The sequence below is a fragment of the Symphalangus syndactylus genome, chromosome 14 (assembly GCF_028878055.3).
Source record: "Symphalangus syndactylus isolate Jambi chromosome 14, NHGRI_mSymSyn1-v2.1_pri, whole genome shotgun sequence".
Taxonomy (NCBI): domain Eukaryota; kingdom Metazoa; phylum Chordata; class Mammalia; order Primates; family Hylobatidae; genus Symphalangus; species Symphalangus syndactylus.
In genome coordinates this window covers 22,834,140-22,859,588 of record NC_072436.2, presented here as the reverse complement: position 1 = coordinate 22,859,588, position 25,449 = coordinate 22,834,140, and the positions used below count along the sequence as shown (strand labels likewise).

Genomic DNA, 25,449 nt, shown 5'->3' with positions numbered 1-25,449 from the left:
AAGACATAAAATATTGTTTGTTACAGCTATGGCTGTGAGAGCAAAACACTGCAAAACCCTGAGCACCAGTGGAGTTGAAGTTCAGTTCATTCTCTTGGTTGGACTTCGTTGACCAAGGAGAAGTAGAAAGAAAATCTGCCACTGGCACACCCACCAGCATGCTACTCTGGGATAGGTAGCATCAGAGATTAGCCATAAGACTGCCTAACTGGCCTTGCTTCCTCCACAAAGAGAAGCCTTTGTATTTGGTGATAAAAGGGACCTCTTTGCCTCATGGACACCAAGAACACAACTGAGCACCCTGCCTAGCTTTGAGCTCCTAGGGTGTCACTGCACTAGAGTCCTTCAGACAGTGCTCCATTCCTGGCCTCTCTCAGTGAAAATGGCCCAGTTGCCATGCTGGACCTGGCCTTTCAGAGGTGTATAGAAGCCAAGTCCTCAAAATCTCCATGAGAAATCTTACACAGTCCTCCTGGCATAGTCACCCCGCCTTACTCCTGTAGCCTGAGACTGTCAGGTTATCTGCCGTATTGTGCCTGCAGAGCTTATCCTTCTCCTTAGTTCCAAGTGTATTGGCAGAGGGATGGAATTTGAGTACATTACCTCCCAGTGAGGATCCACTCCCTTTCCCCTCTTCCCATCAGCTTATGGGAGACTGTGAAGAGCCTATGGAGAATGTTTGCTATACCAGTTGAGTGCAGTTAATAGGCATGAGCTGTCAGCCTGGGGGAGACTGTATTCTTGGGACCTACAATCACAGGGACACAAAGCCTTCGTAAAAGTTGGGAGGGAGAGAAGAAGCAGGGAGAGTGATGGGGAATTTTTGGTGGGGGGGAAAGGAGATAAAAAGACTGAAATCCCCTCCCACATCTTTTCGGCATCAGTACCCCAAGTTAACAAAAGGTCTGTAGTCTTTCCGCAGAGCTGTGCATGAGAAATTGGCTGCATCTGGTTAGGGTGTGATAAAAGCAGTTCTTCTGCCACTAGCGCTCTTAGAGACGAGCTCCTTTCTTTGTAGGTTTTGCTTCGTGTCTCTGTGAGAAATATTCTGATTCATGAAAATCTAGTCTAATCCCCTAAATGTAGAGCCTCACCACAGGCCTGGTCTTTACTGGTAGGTGCAGTGATTTCCTTTCCTGCTTGAGAAGGAGTTGTGGCCGATGCCTGTGTCTCATGATTTAGGTCAATATGGGCCGACCTTCCTCATCCTTCCTCTCTTTCTCTCTGGAAAGATGGGGCCCCATGGGCCCCTTTCTCTGCGAATGTAAGAAACCTGATTTCTGTTAGTAGATCCCGTGAATGCTTTAAAATCCCCAGTGCTTGTGAGAATCAGAAATAGCGATTGATAAAATAAATGTTTTTGTATTCTTTGGTCTTTGCTTTTTGGAAGGAAAAAACTCTGGAAACAAAGTGTTCTTTAACAGTGACCTGGTTTAATAAATTATGGCGTATCCATGCAATGGTATATTTTTTAATTCCTTAAAAAATGTGTATATTTTGATAAGGAAAGATCTTCTAGTGTAATTATCCATTGATTAAAAACTGTGGTTGTGTGTGCACTAAAAAGTACATATGTGTGAATATGTAATGGACTATGTAAAGAGATACATAAATGTTGGTATATACCATATATACATGAAATGTTTTAGAAATAAATCATAATTATTTCTTATGGGGAGGCATGGAAAGGATAGCATTTCTTGTTTTTGCCTTTTTGTACTCTTTTCTTATTAAGGAATTGTACAACTACAACTAAGTTTTGTCAGTTGGGGTTGTCTGGTTTGTAGGATTATAACTAAGTCTGCTTTGTCTTCCTAATTTTTCAGTATTGCATTTTTATCTTTTCTGTTTATTTTTCCAAGTTAACATTGTCTTTCTATGCATGAATTCTTAGGTTACACCGGATGACATCAATTGAAAGAGAAGAAAAGGAGAAAGTCAAAAAAAAAGAGAAAAAACAGGAAGAAGAAGAAACGATGCAGCAAGCGACATGGGTAAAATACACATTTCCAGTTAAGCATCAGGTAATTTTTACAACAACCCTTTAAAATAGTGTTAGCCATTTCTGAGACTTTTATTCTGAAACTTTGAATACTTACTAACTTTATTTTATTTTTGACATAGTCTTTGTATTTTATTTATTTATTTATTTTGAGACAGAGTCTCGCTCTCTTGCCCAGATTGGAGTGCAGTGGCACAATCTCGGCTCACTACAGCCTCTGCCTCCTGGGTTCAAACGATTCTCCTGCCTCAGCCTCCCAAGTAGCTGGGATTATAGGCGTGCACCACCACGCCCGGCTAATTTTTGTATTTTTAGTAGAGATGGGGTTTCACCATGTTAGCCAGGTGAGTCTTGAACTCCTGACCTCAGGTGATCCTCCTGACTTGGCCTCCCAAAGTGCTGGGATTACAGGCATGAGCCACTGCTCCTGGCCTACTTTTGACATAGTCTTTTAATTAATATGTTAGGGATAAAGTACATCTTCCTGGCAAATTTACAAAGTGTCGGTTTATCTTAGAATATTGGAGGCTTACAAGGCCAATTTGTTGAAATTGTTATAAAACTGTAAAAATGTGTTAAATTTTACATGCTAAAAAGGAGTATTATTTCATTAATCTTTGATTCCCAGTGAAAACTAAATTGATTAGTAAATTTTTTTTGTCCTCACTTGGAAAAACCTGGGGATGATTAGTAAATTTAATTTGCCTAACTTTGAAACTTGTTTGGTAAAAATGCATAAAACCACATGTGGTTTATAAGCATTGTTATTCTTGTTGTTTAATCAAAATGTTTTCATTTACACCAGGTTTGGAAACAAAAAGGTGAAGAGTACAGAGTGACAGGATATGGTGGTTGGAGCTGGATTAGTAAAACTCATGTTTATAGGTTTGTTCCTAAATTGCCAGGCAATACTAATGTGAATTACAGAAAGTCGTTAGAAGGAAGTAAGTAATTAAAATGACATGTCCTGCATAATCGTTTCTGCTTTATATTTCTTATAAATTTGTAGTATATTGACTATATTTTAGATAAAAACATTTTTCTGAAATTTTTATTAATACTGCAGAATTACTAGTTTAGTTTACTAAAACCCTAAAACTTTAAAAATTACCTTTATTCACAGGAATTTGATGTCTCAGATTTCCGTAAGATTGTAGAATGGAACTTGTTTTTTAGAAGAGTCCTCAGCCGCCTGATTATCATTTTTCAAAATCTTAAATTCAGGCCAGGCAGCCAGGCGCAGTGGTTCGCGCCTGTAATCCCAGCACTTTGGGAGGCCAAGGCAGGTGGATTACTTGAGGTCAGGAGTTCTAGACTACTCTGGCTAACATGGTGAAACCCCGTCTCTACTAAAAATACAAAATTTGCTGGGTGTGCTGGCACACGCCTGTGATCCCAGCTGCTGAGGAGGCTGAGGCAGGAGAATGGCTTAAACCCAGGAGGCAGAGGTTGCAGTGAGCCAAGATTGCACCACTGCACTCCAGCTTAGGTGACAGAGCAAGACTCTGTCTCAAAAAAAAAAAAAAAAAATTCAGGCCAGCCACAGTGGCTTACACCTATAATCCCAGTGCTTTGGGAGGCTGAGGCAGGAGGATCACTTGAGGCCAGGAGTTCAAGGCCAGCCTGGGCAACATAGCAAGACCCCATCTCTACAAAAAAGTTTTAAAAATTAGCCAGGTGTAGTGCCACATGGCTGTGGTCCCAGCTGCTTGGGGGTCTGACGCAGGAGGATTGCTTGAGGCCAGGAGTTTGAGGCTGCAGTGAGCTATAATTGTGCTGTTGCACTCAGGCCTGGATGACAGAGCCAGACTCGATCTCTTAAAAAAAAAAAATTCAGTACTAATTCACTTCTTGAGGAGTCATGTATCTAGTTACCTTAGCATTGTTGCAAGTAAGAGAAAACCAGAAAGGAAGTGATAGAGGCTTCCAAAACACTGTCATATAAATGAGGTTTTTTCTTTTTTTTTTTTTTTTTTGTTTGTTTTTGTTTTTGAGACAGAGTTTCACTCTTGTTGCCCAGGCTGGAGTGCAATGGCGCGATCTTGGCTCACCGCAACCTCTGCCTCCTAGGTTCAAGTGATTCTCCTGCCTCAGCCTCCCAAGTAGCTGGGATTACAGGCATGCGCCAACACGCCCGGCTAATTTTTGTATTTTTAGTAGAGACGGGGTTTCTTCATGTTGGTCAGGCTGTTCTTGAACTCCCGACCTCAAGTGATCCACCCGCCTTGGCCTCCCAAAATGCTGGGATTACAGGCGTGAGCCACCGTGCCCGGCCTAAATGAGGTTTTTTCAATGAGAACATTTGGACACAGGATGGGGAACATCACACACCGGGGCCTGTCGTGGGGTGGGGAGAGGTTGGGGGATAGCATTAGGAGATATACCTAATGTAAATGTAGAGTTAATGGGTGCAACACACCAACATGGCACATGTATACATACGTCACAAACCTACACGTTGTGCACATGTACCCTAGAACTAAAGTATAATTTAAAAAAATAAATAAATAGGTTTTTTGGGGGAGGTGGTTTGTTTTTGTTTTTGTTTTTTTGAGATGGAGTCTTGCTCTGTCACCAGGCTGGAGTGCAGTGGCGTATCTCGGCTCACTGCAACCTCTGCCTCCTGGGTTCAAGCAGTTCTCCTGCCTCAGCCTCCCAAGTAGCTGGGACTACAGGTACACACCACCACGCCCAGCTAATTTTTGTATTTTTTATAGAGACAGGGTTTCACCATGTTGGCCAGGATGGTCTCAATCTCTTGACTTTGTGATCTGCCCGCCTTGGCCTCCCGAAGTACTGAGATTACAGGTGTGACCACTGCGCCTGGCCCGTAAATAAGCTATTAATTGAGTTTTTACGACTGGCTAATGAGCTTTAGTATTTAGAATCACCGAACTCTATAGAGATGAACTGCTCTTTTAAAAGACCATGTGTTTTTAAACTCATGTTCAATGAGCCGACTGTTTCATAAGGGTGCTAGGTGACATAGTGAAGACCACATATACACAGAGTGATAGAACGCTGGCAGGACCCAACCCTTTTCTGTGATTCTTTTCTTACCTCACCACTATCCTGCTCTTGACAGGATTACGGTTTCTTTGCACTCTCTTCCCTTCCTTTAGCCAGACCTTTCTGGAAGAAATCATTCATTTAAATAAAAAATAGATATGCCTTGCTAGGTCCTTGGGATATTTAGGTTCAAGTGAAGAAGAAGGTAAAGAATAGGAAAATGGCTTTAAAGCCAGGTACCATGGCTCACACCTGTGATGGGATGCCAAGGCAGGGGAGGATCAGTTGAGCCCAGGCATTCAAGAAACAGCCTGGGCAACATGGCAAATCCCATTCTCTACAAAAAATGCAAAAATTAGCCGGGCATATTAGTACACACCTGTATTCTCAGTTACTCAGGAGGCTGATGAGGGAGGATCGCTTGAGCCCAGGAGTTCAAGGCTGCAGTGAGCTGAGATCAACCCACTGTGCTCCAGCCTGGGTGACAGAGCAAGACCCTGTCTCCAAAAAAAAAAAAGAAAGCCTTTAAGGCCCAAGACTATTTATCTAGACAGTAGTTCTGTTTTGGGAGGCTTGATTTTTTTTTTTTTTTTTTGTAATTACTATGGGAAATTTAAAACTATGCAAATACGAAGAGAATAATGAACTCATTCAGCTTCAACAATTATCAAAGTTTATCACTTTTTTTTTTTTTTTTGAGATGGAGTTTTGCTCTGTCACCCAGGCTAGAGTGCAGTGGCATGGTCTCAGCTCACTGCAACTTCTACCTCACGGGTTCAAGCAATTCTTTTGCCTCAGCCTCCCAAATAGCTAGGATTACAAGTACCCGCCACCACGCCCAGCTAATTTTTGCATTTTTAATGGAGACAGGGTCTCGCCGTGTTGGCCAGGCTGATCTTGAACTCCTGACTTCAAGTGATCTGCCTGCCTCGGCCTCCCAAAGTGCTGGGATTACAGGTGTGAGTTACTACTACCGGCCAAATTTTATCACTCTTTGTTCAGTTGGCACTGACCACCTTTTTTAATCCTGTAGTGTTTTAAAACAAATCCCAGAAATCATGTTTCACCAGAAGTTCAACATGTATCTCTACGTAGACATTTTTCCGTAACCATCATGTCATTATCACACTCAACAAATTAACTACAATTAACAAATTAATCATCTGATTCTCAGTCCATATTCAACTTGTCCAGTTGTCTTAGAGATACCTTTTTACTGTGAGCAGTAAACAAGGCCACAGATTGCCTTTGATTATTTTTCTTCAGTCTTTTATTCTGTTATATAAACTTTAAGGATTCCAAGAACCATTGAAATAGATTACAAAAGTTTATATACGTACTTTTTTCCTTGGTAGAGGATCATAGCATTTATCCATTTCTAATAGGGTTCTGTGACACAAAGTATGTTAGAAACCACTGATGTGGACTTTCTGGAATCATCAAACAGATTGTGATAATCCTTCATACACGAGTTTTCTTTCATTTTATTTTTTTGTGTGTGTGACAGTCTCGCTCTGTCAGCCAGGCTGGAGTGCAGTGGCACCATCTCAGCTCGCTGCAAACTCCACCTCCCAGGTTGAAGCAATTCTCCTGCTTCAGCCTCCCAAGTAGCTGGGACTACAGGCTCGTACCACCATGACTGGCTAATTTTTGTATTTTTAGTAGACATGGGGTTTCACCTTGTTGGGCTGGTGTTGAACTCCTGGCCTCAAGTGATCTGCCTGCCTCAGCCTCCCAAAGTGCTGGGATTACAGGCATGAGCCACCATACTCACCCAAATTTTATCACATTTGTTTCAATTGTCACTGACTACTTTTTTTTTTTTTTTTTTTTTTTTTTTTGAGATGGAGTCTCACTCTGTCACCCAGGCTGGAGTGCAGTGGTACGATCTCAGTTCACTGCAACCTCCAACTCCCAGGTTCCAGCGATTCTCCTGCCTCAGCCTCCTGAGTAGGGATCACAGTTGCGCACCACCATGCCTGGCAAATTTTTGTATTTTTAATAGAGGCGGGGTTTCATCATGTTGGCTAAGCTGGTCTTGAACTCAAGTGTCCTCAAGTGATCCGCCCACCTTGGCGTCCCAAAGTGCTAGGATTACAGGCATGAGCCACCACACCCATCCAAATTTTATCACTCTTGTTTCAGTTGTCACTGACCACTTTTTTTTTTTGACACGGAGTCTCGCTCTGTCGCCCAGGCTGGAGTGCAGTGGTGTGACCTCAGCTCACTGCAACCTCCGCCTCCAGGGTTCAAGCAATTCTCCTGCCTCAGCCTCCTGAGTAGCTGAGATCACAGGTCTGCACCACCACGCTCAGATAATTTTTGTATTTTTAGTACAGATGGGGTTTCACCACGTTAGCCAGGCTGGTCTCAAACTCCTGACCTCAGGTGATCCACCCACCTCTGCCCCTCAAAGTGCTGGGATTACAGGCCTGAGCCCCTGCAGCCGCCTGTAGTATTAATGTTTATCTTGTAGCTGACTATGACTGTGTTACAGAATCGCAGTTTTTGTTTTGTTTTGTTTTGTTTTTTTGGACACAGAGCCTCACTCTGTCACCCAGGCTGGAGTGCAGTGGCATGAGCCACCGCACCAGGTCCACTTTTTTTTTTTTTTATCCTGCAGTGTTTTAAAACAAATTTTATAAATCACGTTTCACCAAAAATGTTCACAAAGTTTTCTGAAATGTCTAAAATTCAGTCATTCCTTCTATGTTTTAGGTCGGCCAGGCATATAGGATTATATGGTACCTTATACTCAATAAGACCTTTGTCCTTTTTTTTTTTTTTTTAAATGAAAAAATGAGACATAACTTACTGGAAATTATTTATTTATTTTCACTAAACTTGACATATTAAAGTGCTAATACTCTGGAAATAACGTTAATTATCCTATACATGGTTCTTTTTAGCCAAAAATAATATGGATGAAAATATGGATGAGTCAGATAAAAGAAAATGTTCACGAAGTCCAAAAAAAATAAAAATAGAACCTGATTCTGAAAAAGATGAGGTAAAAGATTCAGATGCTGCAAAAGGAGCAGACCAAAGTGAAATGGATATCTCAAAGATTACTGAGAAGAAGGACCAAGGTAAGGAGAGTCAGCTGTGGAGGGCAGCCTGGGGGTGATAAGAATGCACTGGATCAGGGTCCCACCACAGGAAAGGTACTGCATTGTGTTTTCTTGATAATAGCTTTATCAAAACGTAATTGATATCCCATACAATTCACCCAATTAAAGTGTAAATTCAGTGGCTTTTAGTATATTCACAAAGTTCAACCATTATCACATCAATCTTAGATCATTTTCATAACCTTGAAAAGAAGCCTCATTCATACCCATTAGCGATTACTTTCCAGTCCCTCCCCAAAGTGCTGCCAGCTTAGTGGTCTACTTTCTGTCTCTCTGGATTTGCCTATTTTGGACAGTCCATAGAAATGGAATCAGACAATATGTGGTCCTTTGTGGCTGGCTTCATCCACTTAGCATGTTTTTAAGGTTCATCCATGTTGTAGCATGCATCAATACTTTCTTTGTTTTTGTTTCTGAATAATACTCTGTATGGATATGCCACATTTTGTTATCCATTCATCAGTTGATGGACATTGGGTTGTTTCCTCTTTTGGCTATTATGAATAATGCTGCTATGAGCATTCATGCAGTTTTTTGTGGCCATGCGTTTTCACTTCTCTTGGAGATATACCTAGGAATGGAATTACTGGATCATATGGTAACTCTGTTTAACCTTTTGAGGAACGACATTGTCTTTTGTAACCAGTCATTTTTTAAAAAACTAGATAAGCTAGATAATGCATGTGGCTAGAGATATTTTATAACTGTAAAAGTTTATACAAAATGTTACATGAAGGTACTAGAATGTGCAGTAGCCTGCCACATACTAAGTACTTTTTCATTATGGCATTCCATCATTTTTAGATACTAAGAATCAGAATATTTAAATATTTTGAGGATGTATGTCTCATAAAGTTCAACACTATCCACTGACCAGGAACTTTGAAATATATATTCAAGCTCTAGAGAGAAAATGAAAAAAATAGATACTTTAAAAAATATTTTTGGCTGGGCGTGGTGGCTCATGCCTGTAATCTCAGCACTTTGGGAGGCTGAGGTGGCTGGATCACCTGAGGTCAGGAGTTCAAGACCAGCCTGGCCAACATCGCAAAACCCTGTCTCTACTGAAAATTCAAAAATTAGCCAGGCATGGTGGCACATGCCTATAATCCCAGCTACTCGGGAGGCTGAGGCACGAGAATTGCTTGAACTCAGGAGGCGGAGGTTGCAGTGAACTGAGATCACGCCACTGCACTCCAGCCTGGGCAACAGAGTGAGACTCCATATCAAAAAAAAAAATTTATAAATTCCTCCTTTCAGAGTAAAAACTACATTTATATAAATGTCTTTGTTTCACAGATGTGAAGGAGCTTTTAGATTCTGACAGTGATAAACCCTGCAAGGAAGAACCAATGGAAATAGACGATGACATGAAAACAGAGTCACATGTAAATTGTCAGGAGAGTTCTCAAGTAGATGTGGTCAATGTTAGTGAGGGTTTTCATCTAAGGACTAGTTACAAAAAGAAAACAAAATCATCCAAACTAGATGGACTTCTTGAAAGGAGAATTAAACAGTTTACACTGGAAGAAAAACAGCGACTCGAAAAAATCAAGTTGGAGGGTGGAATTAAGGGTATAGGAAAGGCTTCTACAAATTCTTCAAAAAATCTCTCTGAATCACCAGTAATAACAAAAGCAAAAGAAGGGTGTCAGAGTGACTCGATGAGACAAGAACAGAGCCCGAATGCAAATAATGATCAACCTGAGGACTTGATTCAGGGATGTTCAGAAAGTGATTCCTCAGTTCTTAGAATGAGTGATCCTAGTCATACCACAAACAAACTTTATCCAAAAGATCAAGTGTTAGATGATGTCTCCATTCGGAGCCCAGAAACAAACTGTCAGAAACAAAATTCCATTGAAAATGACATAGAAGAAAAAGTCTCTGGCCCTGCCAGTAAAGGCCAGGAACCCAGTAAGAGTAAAACAAAAGGAAGTGATTTTTTCATCGATGACTCTAAACTAGCCAATGCAGATGATATTGGTACTTTGATCTATAAGAAAAAAACACTCATACAGGAGGAAAGTGACACCATTGTTTCTTCTTCCAAGAGTGCTTTACATTCATCAGTGCCTAAAAGTGCCAATGACAGAGATGCCACACCTCTGTCAAAAGCAATGGACTTTGAAGGAAAACTGGGATGTGACTCTGAATCTAATAGCACTTTGGAAAATAGTTCTGATACCATGTGTATTCAGGATAGCAGTGAAGAAGATATGATTGTTCAGAATAGCAATGAAAGTATTTCTGAACAGTTCAGAACTCAAGAACAAGGTATTGAAGGCTTGGAGCCATTAAAATGTGAATTGGTTTCTGAAAAGTCCACTGGAAACTGTGAGGACAGGCTGCCGGGTAAGGTAACTGAAGCAAATGGTAAAAAACCAAGTCAGCAGAAGAAATTAGAGGAGAGAGCAGTTAATAAATGTAGTGATCAAATAAAGCTAAAAAGTAACACTGACAAAAAGAATAATGAAAATCGAGAGTCTGAAAAGAAAGGACAGAGAACAAGTACATTTCAAATAAATGGAAAAGATAATAAACCCAAAATATATTTGAAAGGTGAATGCTTGAAAGAAATTTCTGAGAGTAAAGTAGTAAGTGGTAATGTTGAACCAAAGGTTAATAATATAAATAAAAAAATCCCTGAGAATGATATTAAATCATTGACTGTTAAAGAATCTGCCATAAGGCCATTCATTAATGGTGATGTCATCATGGAAGATTTTAATGAAAGAAACAGCTCCGAAACAAAATCACGTTTACTGAGTTCTTCAGATGCTGAAGGTAACTACCGAGATAGCCTTGAGACCCTGCCGTCAACCAAAGATTCTGACAGTACACAGACGACCATACCTTCAGCATCTTGTCCAGAAAGCGATTCAATTAATCAGGTAGAAGATATGGAAATAGAAACCTCAGAAGTTAAGAAAGTTACTTCATCACCTATTACTTCTGGAGAGGAATCTAATCTCAGTAATGACTTTATTGATGAAAATGGTCTGCCCATCAACAAAAATGAAAATGTCAATGGAGAATCTAAAAGAAAAACCGTCATCACGGAAGTCACCACGATGACCTCCACAGTGGCCACAGAATCAAAAACTGTGATCAAGGTAGAAAAAGGCAGTAAGCAAACTGTGGTTTCTTCCACAGAAAATTGTGCAAAATCCACTGTCACAACCACCACTACAACGGTGACCAAGCTTTCCACACCCTCCACAGGCAGCAGTGTAGACATCATCTCTGTAAAGGAGCAGAGCAAAACCGTGGTCACCACAACAGTGACAGACTCCCTGACCACCACGGGAGGCACGCTGGTTACATCTATGACTGTGAGCAAAGAGTATTCCACACGAGACAAAGTGAAACTGATGAAATTTTCAAGACCAAAGAAGACTCGTTCAGGTACAGCTCTGCCATCCTATAGAAAATTTGTTACCAAGAGCAGCAAGAAGAGCATTTTTGTTTTGCCTAATGATGACTTAAAAAAGTTGGCCCGAAAAGGAGGAATCCGAGAGGTCCCTTATTTTAATTACAATGCAAAACCTGCTTTGGATATATGGCCATATCCTTCTCCTAGACCGACCTTTGGCATCACTTGGAGGTATGTACTTTAAAATGTATTTGGGGGAGGGAGAAAATTTTAAAAAGAATTATCTCACAAGAATATCTCATTTTTTAAAAATGAGATAATAGAGATAAGACAGGAAATATATCTTATGTTTCCTGTCTAGGCCAAAGATAGTAGTGGAAACAGGATACAGAAAGCTTCAAAATTGGCCAACTGGTATGTACTAAAGTTTTTGTAGGAAAAAATGTTTAAAGACTTAAAATTTAAGGGAATGTTTTAAAAATGAAATTCAGTTTTAACTTTCATAAGACAAAAGGAACATGTCAGATATGATTGTTTTTGTGGTCTGATTTTCTGAGTTACTGCTCTGGGAACACGATAATCACCAACTTTCTGAAATGTTTGTATTTTATTTTTATTAGATAATTCATAAAAAATAAGACATAAACACGCCTGTAAATTTCATAAAGCTTATCATAATGTGAAAATCTTCCTAATGTAGCTTATTTGCATGATAAACATTTGTTTTGGAGTTCTCTGTTATTTATGTATGAATAGGTAGTCTCTAAGATTCCTTAGAAATTTTTTTAAACCCAGAAATAGTCCTAACTTAAAATTTTCTGGGCACTTTAGGTTTAGGGGATGCGTCCTAAATAGATAGTGTTGGTAGTTGTAAAATCATGTAGTTTTATGTTGGGAAGGGATCTTAGAAATTCTTATCTTTTGTAAATGTGCAGTAATTTGCCTGTGGCTACAGAGACACAGGAATAGTGCCCGGTTTTCCTAAATCCCAGTCTAGTACTTTATCTGCTATATCACATTTCACTTATGTGTCCTTGCTTTCTCCTTTTTCATGTCCTTGTCTTTATCTTTTCACCCCTGTAATTGAGAAGGATGGAACATAAACATTGAAAACATGAGCGTTCTGGGAACATCTTTAGAAATCAGAACCAGCGATAGTTGCAATTAGATTTTGCTAGGACCCTCAAGTTATTTCAATGAGTTACTGAGCCGTTTTCATTTCCCCTTAGGCTTCGTTTTTGTGTGTTTTTTAATATTTTTCCAATTTCTTTAAAAATGACACTTTTTTGGTTTCCTTTATATTACAATCAGCTAGTATTAGAAAAAAAAAGTAAGTACTCTCTAAAGGAATTCATTTATTTATACGACCATAGTTTGTTTGACCAGGTTTTTTATAACTCATCTTTTGATTTGAAATAAAATATCATCACTCCATTACACATTCAATAGAGACAGCTGAAAAGTACAATTTCTCTGCAGGGCCTGCAATGAAGGATTTGCAGAATCCTGCAGGGAATCAAGGAACTCTTCATTACAATTCATGGATTTATAGGATTACTCTGCACTTTTCTGCTTTCTTCATTGAGAGCGGTCCCAAAATGTATCCTTGACTGTCCTGCAGGTAACTTCTTTCCCACTGGAAAAGTTACTATGTACAAATACTTTAATTAAAGTGATCTGGCAATTGTGGAGGCCGACCTTTCTGCTCTTTGTATTCTAAAATGGAGGGTAGGCTCAACTGGGAAGCACTCTTCTCTGAACTCTCCAGGAGAGTTAGGCACTGGTCCCAATCAAGTGTTGCACGGGGCCCTGTTCTGCACAGCTGAATTTCAGGAGCTGAATTTCATGTCTTAGTATGCACTATGGCACAGTTTGTATTACTTGATTTCACATTTTTTAATGGAAGGAAATACCTTCCATTAAACATTATTCATTTTAAACCGATACAACCTTCAAATGTATGCTAACATCTTAATTTGCTGAAACAAATTTGAGAGAAGCATAATCCTTTCTGTCTGACGGAGGCATGGGTAAATATGTAAATTGATATGACTTTAGAATGCATTTTTAAAAAGCGTATTGCTATAAAAAGCTATGCACGTGAAATGCGTTTTTATACTAACACTAGAATAGAACACATCTGATGGTTAGGAGTTAAGAATGCCAAAGGTGCATGTATGATCTTTGTTATTAATGTTAAGGCTGAGCAATATTGGAAAACTTGTCTCATACACTCAATAGGGCCTCTTTTTCCCTCCACACCATCCATTCCCTTATGCCCATCCTCCCAGACCCTGATTCTGTGCTTCATTGTCAAACGTTGAACTGATAGTTGTCCTCCACAGTGCTGCCAGAAAGATTCTCCTAAAATGCCCCTCTATCCTGTGAATAGTCTGACTGAGCTAAGGACTTGGTAACTACTGCAGCAAGGAGCGGGGAAAGCATTTGTCACCTGTAGATCACATTCATGGAAAGTACTTCCCTTTACAACCCATCCAGTACTGGATAAATCTCAGAGGACTTAATATACATACCCTTTAATGCTCTTCTTTAATCTTTTAATTTGGTACAGCGCATTCTGGCCTCTGCCTTTTTCTCTCATGCCACCTTCATCTCTTTCTGTACCTCCACACCCATTCCCTCCAGTCATAAAACACTGGATGTAGTTTCTGGGAAGAAATGTGTACTCCTGCACATTGTTCTCTTTAGCATATGTGTGCCCCTTGCCTTTGATCAGCAACCCCCATGCCCTTAACTTGTCCTTTGAAACTCCAGCAAAGCTCTGATCCTCATTCCCAAGCCAACTCAGATGTCCCTCCTTTGTCCTTTCCTCTCTTACAGCTCCTTGAGAACACAGACAGATTCTAGTTCACCTCTGTGTCCCCAGCTCCTTTCACATAGTCTAACACATAGAAGATGCTCAAGTATTTTTTGAATGAATGCTTGAATGAGCAGACTTACCATGCATGTGGTGTGTTCCTCCCTGGTGTTATTTCCATTTTAAAATAAGGATACTTTAAAATCATTGTTTGACCACAGAGAATGAGGATGAACTTTTCCTTGCAAATAAATATTTATTTGCTTTCTCCTATGACATTAAAGATCTCTAGGAATTACTATGGGGTATGGTCTGAAAGTAACAGACACTTTCCCCCTCTTGGGACATCCCTGCACTAGTTAACATTTCCCCTCTGATTTCCCCTTGACCTGCTCTGTCCATGTCAGAGGATTCATAGTGCGATAACACTGCTGAGAAAGTAATGGTGTCACAAGTGGATATGGGAAGTTAAGAAGCTGCAGTAACTTTTTGGCTAGAGCTTTCCCTTTCACAGTGTTCATTTTTCCAACTGAATGCTGTCAATAGAAAGCATTGCCTTTCAGGTGGGCACGGTGGCTTACACCTCCTGTAATCCCAGCACTTTGGGAGGCCGAGGCAGGTGAATCACCTGAGGTCAGGAGTTCGAGACCAGCCTGGCCAACGTGGTGAAACCCCGTCTTTACTAAATATACAAAAATGAGCCGGGCATGGTGGTGGGCACCTGTAATCCCAGCTACTCAGGAGACTGAGGCAGGAGAATCGCTTGAACCTGGGAGGCGGAGGTTGCAGTGAGCCAAGATCGCACCATTACACTCCAGCCTGGGCGACAAGAGCAAAACTCCATCTCAAAAAAATAATAATAATATACAAAAATTAGCTGGATGTTTGGGTGGGGGCCTATAATCCCGGCTACTTGGGAGGCTGAGGCAGGAGAATCGCTTGAACCTGGGAGGCAAAGGTTTCAGTGAGCCAAGATCATGCCACTGCACTCCAGCCTGGGCAACAGAGCAATACTCTGTCTCCAAAAAAAAAAAAAAAAAAAAAAAAAAGAAAGCATTGCCTTTTACATACAGAGTTGTTTGAGATTTACCTTCCACCTCTGTTAGAGGAGGAAATTATTTTTATTTTATAGCCTTTGTCTACACCATAATCAACCACTAAGTTCATTTAAGTAGAGTGAAAATGTCAACAAAGTATTCAGTTACACAAAGATATATAGTGAATTCCATTTTAAGACATGATATTTAATGCAGTTAAGTAAATTTATTTTGAAATACGTTTTTAGTATTTTTTAAGAATGTCTAAAACGTTTAGTACCTCCACACAATGTTTAGAAACAAACATGAACACAGATTTGTCTGTTGATAAGTAACTAATATGGTATTGTCCTTTTTCTTTTTTTGTTTTGTTTTGTTTTGTTTTTTGAGATAGAGTCTTGCACTGCTGCCCAAGGTGGAGTGCAGTGGAACGATCTCGGCTCACTGCAGCCTCTGCCTTCCGGGTTCCAGCTATTCTCCTGCCTTGGCCTCCCAAGTAGCTGGGATTACAGGCGCCCACCACTATGCCCAGCTTATTTTTAGTAGAGATGGGGTTTCACTATGTTGGCCAGGCTGGTCTCAAACTCCTGACCTCGTGATCCCCCCACCTTAGCCTCCCAAAGTGCTGGGATTACAGGTGTGAGCCACTGCACCCAGCTGATATTGTCCTTTTTCTAATATTTTATTATTCATTGTAGAATTTGAAAACTACACTAATGCTGTTAAAGTTTTATTAGTATTAGCTTTATTCATCATCCAGTTGTTCATGTTTTGAAGAACCACCATTTGGATGCAGAATGTTTTTGTCCGTTTGGAAAGGTATTACTAGATTTGTAAGATGTTTTTGGTTTAATTTAATTTTATTTATTTACTTATTTATTTATTTTGAGACGGAGTTTCACTCTTGTCGCCCAGGCTGGAGTGCAATGGGGTGATCTTGGCTCACTGCAACCTCTGTCTCCTGGGTTCAATTGATTCTCATGCCTTAGCCTCCCAAGTAGCTCAGATTACAGGTGTGCACCACCATGCCCAACTAAGTTTTGTATTGTTTTGTTTTTGAGACGGAGTCTCGCTCTGTCGCCCAGGCTGGAATGCAATGGCCGGATCTTGGCTCACTGAAAGCTACACCTCCCAGGTTGACACCATTCTCCTGCCCCAGGCTCCCAAGTAGCTGGGACTACAGGCATCCGCCACTGGCCCGGCTAATTTTTTGTATTTTTAGTAGAGATGAGGTTTCACCGTGGTCTCGATCTCCTGACCTTGTGATCCACCCACCTCGGCCTCCCAAAGTGCTGGGATTACAGGCCTGAGCCACCACGCCCGGTTTTGTATTTTTAATAGAGATGGGGTTTTGCCATATTGGTCAGGCTGGTGTCGAACTCCTGACCTCAGGTGATCTGCCCGCCTCAGCCTCCCACAGTGCTGGGATTACAGGTGTGCACCACCACATCTGACCTCATTTTATTCTTTTAGAAAATTTAAACATTTTCAGGTTTCTTGTTTTTGCAAAAGTTAGGATTTTTCCTTCAAAACTCCTTTTATCACATTTAATAACAATTATCTATTTCTCTATATTTGGTCCCCAAAATTTTCCTAACAGATATTTTGGAATTAGGTTAACTTTATAAGATCTTCATGAATTTTTGCCTTATCAACCTTACGATGAAACTTTCTCATTTTATAAATTTATATGGCATTTAAAATGAATATAGACCCTTTTTTAAAAAAAGGTGTGTGTTATGCCTATGAACAAAGAAATTTTTCTTTTAAAGGACATATAATACCAAAGTCTTACAAAACCATATTATAAATACTGAAGTCCTAATGAGGACAAGAAACACAGCCCTTCAGTTTAGTAGAGTGAATATGAATGTGTATGTGTGTGTATATACATATAGATATATATATGGATTTCTTTGGTTTTCCTTTCAGGTATAGACTTCAGACAGTAAAGTCCTTAGCTGGAGTGAGCCTGATGTTACGGTTACTGTGGGCAAGTTTGAGATGGGATGACATGGCGGCCAAGGCTCCTCCAGGAGGAGGGACTACACGGACAGGTAAGGGGGAGGGGAGTTATTTTCTAATTTAAGTTTAAAAGCTAAAATCACAGGCCAGGCGCAGTGGCTCACTCCTGTAATCCCAACACTTTAGGAGACCGAGGTGGGCGTATCACAAGGTCAAGAGATCGAAACCATCCTGGCCAACATGGTGAAACCCCATCTCTACTAAAAATAGAAAAATTAGCTGGATGTGGTGGCACACGCCTGTAGTCCCAGCTACTTGGGAGGGTGAGGCAGAAGAATCACTTGAACCGGGGAGGCGGAGGTTGCAGTGAGCTGAGATCGCGCTGCTGCACTCCAGCCTGGCAACTCCATCTCAAAAAACTAAAAAAAAAAAAAAAAAAAGAATAGCTAAAATCACTTGCCTATTCACTTAATTTTAAGCATCTCTGTTTTCTTACTGAACTATAATACGCCGGGCATGGTGGCTCATGCCTGTAATCCCAGCACTTTGGGAGGCTGAGGCGGGTGGATCATGAGGTCAGGAGATCCTGACCATCCTGGCTAACACGGGGTTTCACCCCGTCTCTACTAAAAATACAAAAAATTACCTGGGCGTGGTGGTGGGCTCTTGTAGTGCCAGCTACTCGGGAGGCTGAGGCAGGAGAATGGCGTGAGCCCGGGAGGCGGAGCTTACAGCGAGCTGAGATTGCGCCACTGCACTCCAGTCTGCGCGACAGAGTGAGACTCTGTCTCAAAATAATAATAATAATAAAATATAATGCTTGTATTTTAAAAATACAGTTTTGGCCACGTGTGGTGGCTCTCACTTGTAATCCTAGCACTTTGGGAGGCCAAGGCAGGAGGATCACTTGAGGCCAGGAGTTTGTGACCAGCCTGGACAACATAATGAGACCTTGTCTCTTCAAAACTCTAATTTAAAAAGAAAAAAATCAACTAGGCCTTGTGTTTGTAGTCCCTGCCACTTGGGAGGCTGGGGCCAGGAGGATTGCTTGAGCCAGGAGTTCAAGGTTGCAGTGACTGTGGTCCACTAATGTCTTCCAGTCTTAACAGCAAAACCCTGTCTCTTAAAAAAAAATTTTTTTCCACATACAGCTTTGTTGAAGTTTGGCACATGCTATAAAATCCCAGGGGCCAGGAGGGAAGGTTCAGATTATAAAGTGAGTCACTTATGTGTGAACCAGTCTACATTTTTTAAAAGATATTTATTATTGTTTAATTAAAAATTTAAGCTAAGACTTCTGGAGGCCTATGCTTGCTGCTTCTGTCCTAGGCTTTTTATTATTTTGATTGAGTATTGCCACCAGGAGCTCAGCTATACCCAGCAGCATTGTGTTTCGTTTAGAATTTTGCAGTGAGGAAGAAGCTCGGTATTGTTGCAGTCTAGCAGTGATCCTGCTAGATGTTAGTGATCCTGTTAATTAAGTCAGGTGTTTCCAAAAGTTTATTCCACGTGTGTCTCTTTTTGAAAGCACCAGATGTACCTTTTTAGTCTCTGAGTATTTTAGTTGGTTATTAATACTATTGAATTAAATCACCATAGAAACATCTGAAACTGAAATCACAACAACAGAAATAATTAAGAGGAGAGACGTTGGTCCTTACGGCATTCGATCTGAATATTGTATCAGGAAAATCATTTGTCCCATTGGAGTTCCAGAAACACCAAAAGGTAAGGAATAGAAAGAATTCTATTCTTTCATTATTAACCTGTTAACCATGTATTTTATAAATTGAAATTTGGTATAATTTTTTCTTCTCTCTGTTCACCTTTTAAAAAAGACATTTTTTACAACTACCAAATTTTGAAAATGATATTAAAGTAATAAACATATCAAGATTCTGGTAGACACACATTGATGCCTATAAGCCTTGTTCCAAGCACAGCAAAGGGCTATAATAATACCTCTTGTAACTAAGATATGAGACATCGATTGACCCCAGACCAGCAGCTCCTAGAGAGCAGCCATCTCGTCTGTCTGGTTTATTGAAGTCCTGGCAGCTAGTACGAGTCTGATATGTAAGTGGGTCAATAAAGGTTTCTTAAGGATTAAAACTATTGTGAAATACTTCAGTGCTCAAGGTAGAGATAATCTAAGAGGCATAAAGAGTTACTCAAGAAATGTTTATAGAGCACCAATACAATAGGCACTGGGTGGCAAATACATAAAAGAATGATATTTGGCCCCTAATCTCAAGGAAGCAAAGAAAAGCTTATAGTATTATAATATCAGTGTTATATGTGTTGCAATAAGCTAAGAGAGGAATATTGGAAAAGAAGATTAACACTAATTTATAGATAATTATGAATGTCTACTTAGAAAATTCATGAGAATTGAAAGTATTAGCACTAATAGGAGTTCATTGTAGTATCCAGATTGAAAATATGTAAATTCCATTTTATTTTAGATAAACAATAAAAATATTTAGGAAAAAACCTAGTAAGAAACGTATAAAAGGCCAGGTACAGTGGCTCACACCTGTAATTCCAGGACATTGGGAGGCCAAGACAGGTGGATTACTTGAGCCCAGGAGTTCGAGCCCAGCCTAGACAATATAGTGAAACCCTATCCCTACAAAACATACAAAAATTACAAAAATATTGGTAACGTGCATGCCTATAATCCCAGCTACTCAGGAGGCTGAGGCCCGAGAATCACTTGAGCCTGGGAAGTGGAGGTTGCAGTAAGCTGAGATTGCACCACTGCACTCCAGTCTGGGTAACAGATTGAGACTCCGTGTCAAAAAAAAAAAAAAAAAAAAAGAGAAAAGAAATACAGGCCGGGCATGTGGCTCAAGCCTGTAGTCCCAGCACTTTGGGAAGCCGAGACGGGCAGATCACTTGAGATCAGGAGTTTGAGGCCAGCCTGGCCAACACAGCAAAACCCCATCTCTACTAAAAATACAAAAAATTAGCCGGGTGTGGTGGTACACACATGTAGTCCCAGCTACTTGGGAGGGTGAGGTGGGAGAATCACTTATACCCAGGGGGCAGAGGTTGCAGTGAGCCAAGATTGTGCCACTGCATTCTAGCATGGGCAACAGAGTGAGACTCCATCGCCAACTAAATAAATGAATAAATAAAAAGATAATGTCCTTAGATAGAAACATAGTGTTTTTATAAAAGTTAGTTCTCCCCAAATGTATACAGTTAATTTTTGAAACTTGATTAAATTAACTTGGGAGTTCTTCTTGGAGAATAACCTTTTTGAAAAGAGTACCAATGAAGCAACCTTTTCCTAGTAGATGATAAATTTTAGCTTACTTAAAACGGCGGCCAGGCACAGTGGCTCATGCCTGTAATTCCAACGCTTTGGGAGGCCGAGGCTGGTGGGTTATTTGAGGTCAGGATTTCAAGACCAGCCTGGCCAACGTGGTGAAACCCCGTCTCTCTTAAAAATACAGAAATCAGCTGGACATGGTATTACACACCTGTAGTCGCAGCTACTTGGGAGGCTGAGGCACGAGAATGGGTAAACCCAGGATGGGGGTGTTGCAGTGAGCCGAGATCACACCACTGTACTCCAGCCTGGGCAACAGAGCGAGACTCTGTCTCCAAAAAAAAAAAAAAAAAAAAAAAAATCACAAGGTCGTCCTGGCACAGAAAGAGCTCTGTTGATGGGCAGAGACACAGATAGGAGATGTACCTGACAGGCCTTCAGTCTCCTTGACCCCACAGCCTTTGATGCAAACCACTGCAGTCCCCTAAAATCACTTTTCTTTGGCTTGTATCCAAATTCAGGTCCTGCTTCCATTTCCGTTTCTTTCTGCTGCTTCCTTGTGATTGAATATATGGGAAGGTTCAATGCCTGTCCCTCCCTACTTTTTATTTTTTAAATCTTTTTCTGAGGAGATTTTATCTGTTCTTAGGTTTCACATCTCCCCTTTATATTGGTAACTCTCAAATCCCCCTTCTCTCTGCAGTGATAGGGAAACACATATTGTATACCCAAGTGTGAGAAGAACATGCTAGGCTTTCGTAGGAAGTTGAATTCATGTTGGGGTCTGGAGGATGAATTGACATTAGTCAGATGAGCGGTGGGGGCTTGGAATAGTGCTCCAGGTGGAAGAAACAGGTTATATAAAGGCTCATAAGCCTTTTATTTTAGGGGTCAGCAAACCACAGCCCATGAGCCTTGGCCTACCCTGCTTTTATAAATTAAATTTGATTGGAACACAGCCACATTTACTCACTTATATATTGTCTTTGGCTGCTTTCATGATACAAAGGCACAGCTGAGTAGCTGCAGCAGAGACCATCTGGCTATTTAAGAAGAAGTTTGCCAACCACTTTTTCATAATAGAAGATGCCAGAAGTACTTTAATTTTAGAAGCAATATTGCATAAAATATTCTGATTTCCTTTCCAAAGAAACACCTACACCTCAGAGGAAAGGCCTTCGATCAAGTGCACTGCGGCCAAAGAGACCAGAAACGCCCAAGCAAACTGGCCCTGTTATTATTGAAACCTGGGTAGCAGAAGAAGAGCTGGAATTGTGGGAGATCAGGGCATTTGCTGAGAGGTAAGGAAATGGTTAATACCTGGTCAACTATTTGAAGATTTTATCACTTCAGAATCAAGAAATTACTTTTTTTTTTTTTTTTGGAGACAGGATCTTGCTCTGTCACCCAGGCTGGAGTGCAGTGGCACAATCTTGGCTCACTGCAACCTCTGCCTCCCGGGCTCGAGTGATCCTCTCACCTCAGCCTCCCCGGTACCTAGGACTACAGGTGTATGCCACCACGCCCAGCTAATATTTGTATTTTTTGTACAGAGATGGAGTTCTGCTATGTTGTTCAGGCTGATTTTGAACTCCTGGGCTCAAGCAATCCACCCAACTTGGCCTCCCAAAGTGCTGGGATTACAGGCATGAGCTACCCCGCCTGGGGTGAAAGAATTATCACTTTAATCGTTTATTCAGTGCAGTAAAGTCCTAGCTTGACTTTACTCCACCTTTGATTTTAAGTGTTAGCTATAAATAGTTTAGTAGGGTCCTCTCTCTCTTTTTCTTTTTTTTTTTTTTTTGAGACAGAGTCTCACTCTGTCAGCTAGGCTGGAGTGCAGTGGCATGATATCGGCTCACTGCAACCTCTGCCTCCTGGGCTCAAGCAATTCTCCTGCCTCAGCCTCCCGAGTAGCTGGGATTACAGGGGTGTGCCACCATGCCTGGCTGATTTTTGAATTTTTAGTAGAGATGGGGTTTCACCATGTTGGCCAGGCTGTCTCGAACACCTGACCTTGGGTAATCCACCCGCCTCAGCCTCCCAAAGTGCTGGGATTACAAGTGTGAGCCACCGTGCCCAGCCCTCTCTCTTATTTTTAATGTGTTGCCCATTTATTGATTTCTAATGACCATAAATGTTTTATCTTTATTTTTTATTTTATTTTTGTGACAGAGTTTCACTCTGTCCCCCAGGCTGGAGTGCAGTGGCGCGATCTCGGCTTACTGCAACCTCCACTTCCCAGATTCAAGTGATTCTCCTGCCTCAGCCTCCCAAGTAGCTGGGATTACAGGCATGTGCCACCACGCCTGGCTGACTTTTTTTTTTTTTTCAAGACGGAGTCTCGCTCTGTCATCCAGGCTGGAGTGCAGTGGCACAATCTCGGCTCATTGCAAACTCCACCTCCCACGTTCAAGCAGTTCTCCTGCCTCAGCCAGGCGGCCACCACCATGCCTGGCTAATTTTTTTGTATTTTTAGTAGAGATGGGTCGAACTCCTGAGCTCAAGCAATCCACCCGCCTCGGCCTCCCAAAATGCTGGGATTACAGGCATGAGCCACTGCACCCGGCCTGAGCCACTGTGCCCAGCTCCAGCTAACTTTTGTATTTTTAGCAGACGGGGTTTCACCATGTTGGCCAGGCTGGTCTTGAACTCTTGACCTCAAGTGATCTGCCTGCCTCGTCCTCCCACAGTGCTGGGATTACAGGCATGAGCCACCTCGCACAGCCAAATGTTTTATTTTTAAATTGAGATAATATCATACCTTTGTATGATGTGAAAATCAACCAGATTTCACTTTTTATTAGATGCCAGATGCCTAATAGGATAGTTTCTGATAAGTTTCTCCTTTTTTTCTGCAGAGTGGAGAAAGAAAAGGCACAAGCAGTTGAGCAACAGGCTAAGGTTAGTGAACAGAAGAAGGCAGAGGACATCAAGGCCCAAATGGAGGCTCTTTCAAAACAAAAGCACTTGACTTCCCAACAGCTGGGGGAGTTGGTGCTGGTCCCACTTGACAACATACATACATTTTTTAGCCAAATTCATGCACACCCATGCACAGTAATGATACATTCTTGTGGGTTTTGGTGTTTATTTTTTTGAAACAGTGTCTCACTATCACCCAGGCTAGAGTAGATCACAGCTTACCAAGCCTCGACCTCCTTGGTTCAAGCGGTCCTCAGCCTCACTAGTAGTTGAGACTACAGGCACACACCACCATGCCCAGCTAATATTTGTATTTTTGTAGAGATAGGGCTTCACCATATTCCCCAGGCTGGTCTCAGACTCCTGGACTCAAGCGATCCACCTGCCTCAGCCTCCAAAGTGCTGGGATTTCAGGTGTGAGCCATTGCACCCATCCAGGTTTTTTTTTTTTTTTTTTTTAAGTGTATCTCACGTATATCTTATTGTCTTTATTTGAAAACAGCTCTGTGGGTACACCAAGCTGTGGTTTTGTAAAAAGTATACATATTTGGAGGACATCTGAAATAAGATTTCTATTATTTATTATCTTTAGAGTTTCATAAGTAATTTCTGAAAATAATTTTTTCTTGTGAATTTCCAATCTGGAAAATTTCTGTAGTCTGTGAAAAAGCAAAGTATACTAAAGCTCCATAAGAGTTTGTTGTAATTGATTATTATAAAGCTACTGACGGTTTCTTAGTGTCTTCATACTATAAATAATGTGCCATGGCCAGGCGCAGTGGCTCATGCCTGTAGTACCAGCATTTTGGAAGTCCAAGGCAGGAGGATCCCTTAAGTCCGGGGGTTCAAGACCAGCCTGGGCAACATAGGGAGACCCTGTCTCTAATAAAAGAAAAAAATAAAATTTTAAAAATAAAAATACAATGTGCCATATGTGCCTAAACATTGAGGACCTGAATAAAAGATGATTGCCACTTACTCCTATTGAGAAAATACTATAAAAGTTTTTACCAACTTCAATATATGAACATTGAGGATACAAGTGAAAAGATATATCTATATACAGTATTATTAATATAGTTACATAACTATTTAAAAATCGCATATAAACCAAATTATTTGTTTCAAACTAGTTTTCCCTTGCATTTTATAAAACATTTTTTCAAATTCTTGTGTATCTTTCAGTTTACTGTAGGTCCTTATCTTCACTTACATCAAAGTTTGAGATGATAGCACTTTTGGATTCTATGTATGATGCTGTCTGTCACAGGAAATCAATCACCAAACCCAAATATCTATAACAACTATCTAGTTGCATTGTTTTTTATTTTATTGGGTGTGTTTTCTCATCTCTGCAATACAACCTAACATATTACTTTTTTTTTTTTTTTTTTTTTTTGAGACAGGGTCTCACTCTCCTGCCCAGACTGCTGGAGCGCAGTGGCACGATCATGGCTCACCACATTCTCAATCTCCTGGGTTCAAGCAATGTACCTACCTCAGCTTCCCAAGTAACTGGGACTACAGGCCTGCACCACTGTGTCTGGCTGATTTTTGTATTTTTTGTAGAGATAGGACTTTTGCCATATTGCCCAGGCTAGTCTTGAACTCCTGAGCTCAAGTGATCTGCCTACTGGGGCCTCCCAAAGTGCTGAGATAGGGAGCACCACTGCATTTGGCCCTAATGTACTACTTTTTTTTTTTTTTTTGAGATGGAGTCTCACTCTGTCACCCAGGCTGGAGTGCAGTGGCGCGATCTTGGCTCACTGCAAGCTCCACCTCCCGGGTTCACACCATTCTCCTGCCTCAGCCTCCTGAGTAACTGGGACTACAGGCGCCTGCCACCACGCCTGAATAATTTTTTGTATTTTTAGTAGAGACGGGGTTTCACTGTGTTAGCCAGGATGGT

At 40.9% G+C, this 25,449-nt stretch overlaps 1 protein-coding gene across 22 annotated transcripts in view; it reads left to right on the top strand.

Annotated features, from left to right (window-relative positions):
- Positions 1–25,449, top strand: part of BPTF (bromodomain PHD finger transcription factor) — a 159,071-nt gene that overhangs the window by 78,991 nt on the left and 54,631 nt on the right. For all 22 annotated transcript variants that reach the window (XM_063617473.1, XM_055243894.2, XM_055243892.2 and 19 more), the window contains 8 exons: positions 1,895–2,024; positions 2,808–2,946; positions 7,921–8,100; positions 9,442–11,749; positions 17,306–17,430; positions 18,938–19,066; positions 21,766–21,916; positions 23,477–23,519. In XM_063617473.1, coding sequence (XP_063473543.1) covers positions 1,895–2,024; positions 2,808–2,946; positions 7,921–8,100; positions 9,442–11,749; positions 17,306–17,430; positions 18,938–19,066; positions 21,766–21,916; positions 23,477–23,519 — 3,205 coding nt within the window. The remainder of the gene's footprint in view (positions 1–1,894; positions 2,025–2,807; positions 2,947–7,920; positions 8,101–9,441; positions 11,750–17,305; positions 17,431–18,937; positions 19,067–21,765; positions 21,917–23,476; positions 23,520–25,449) is intronic.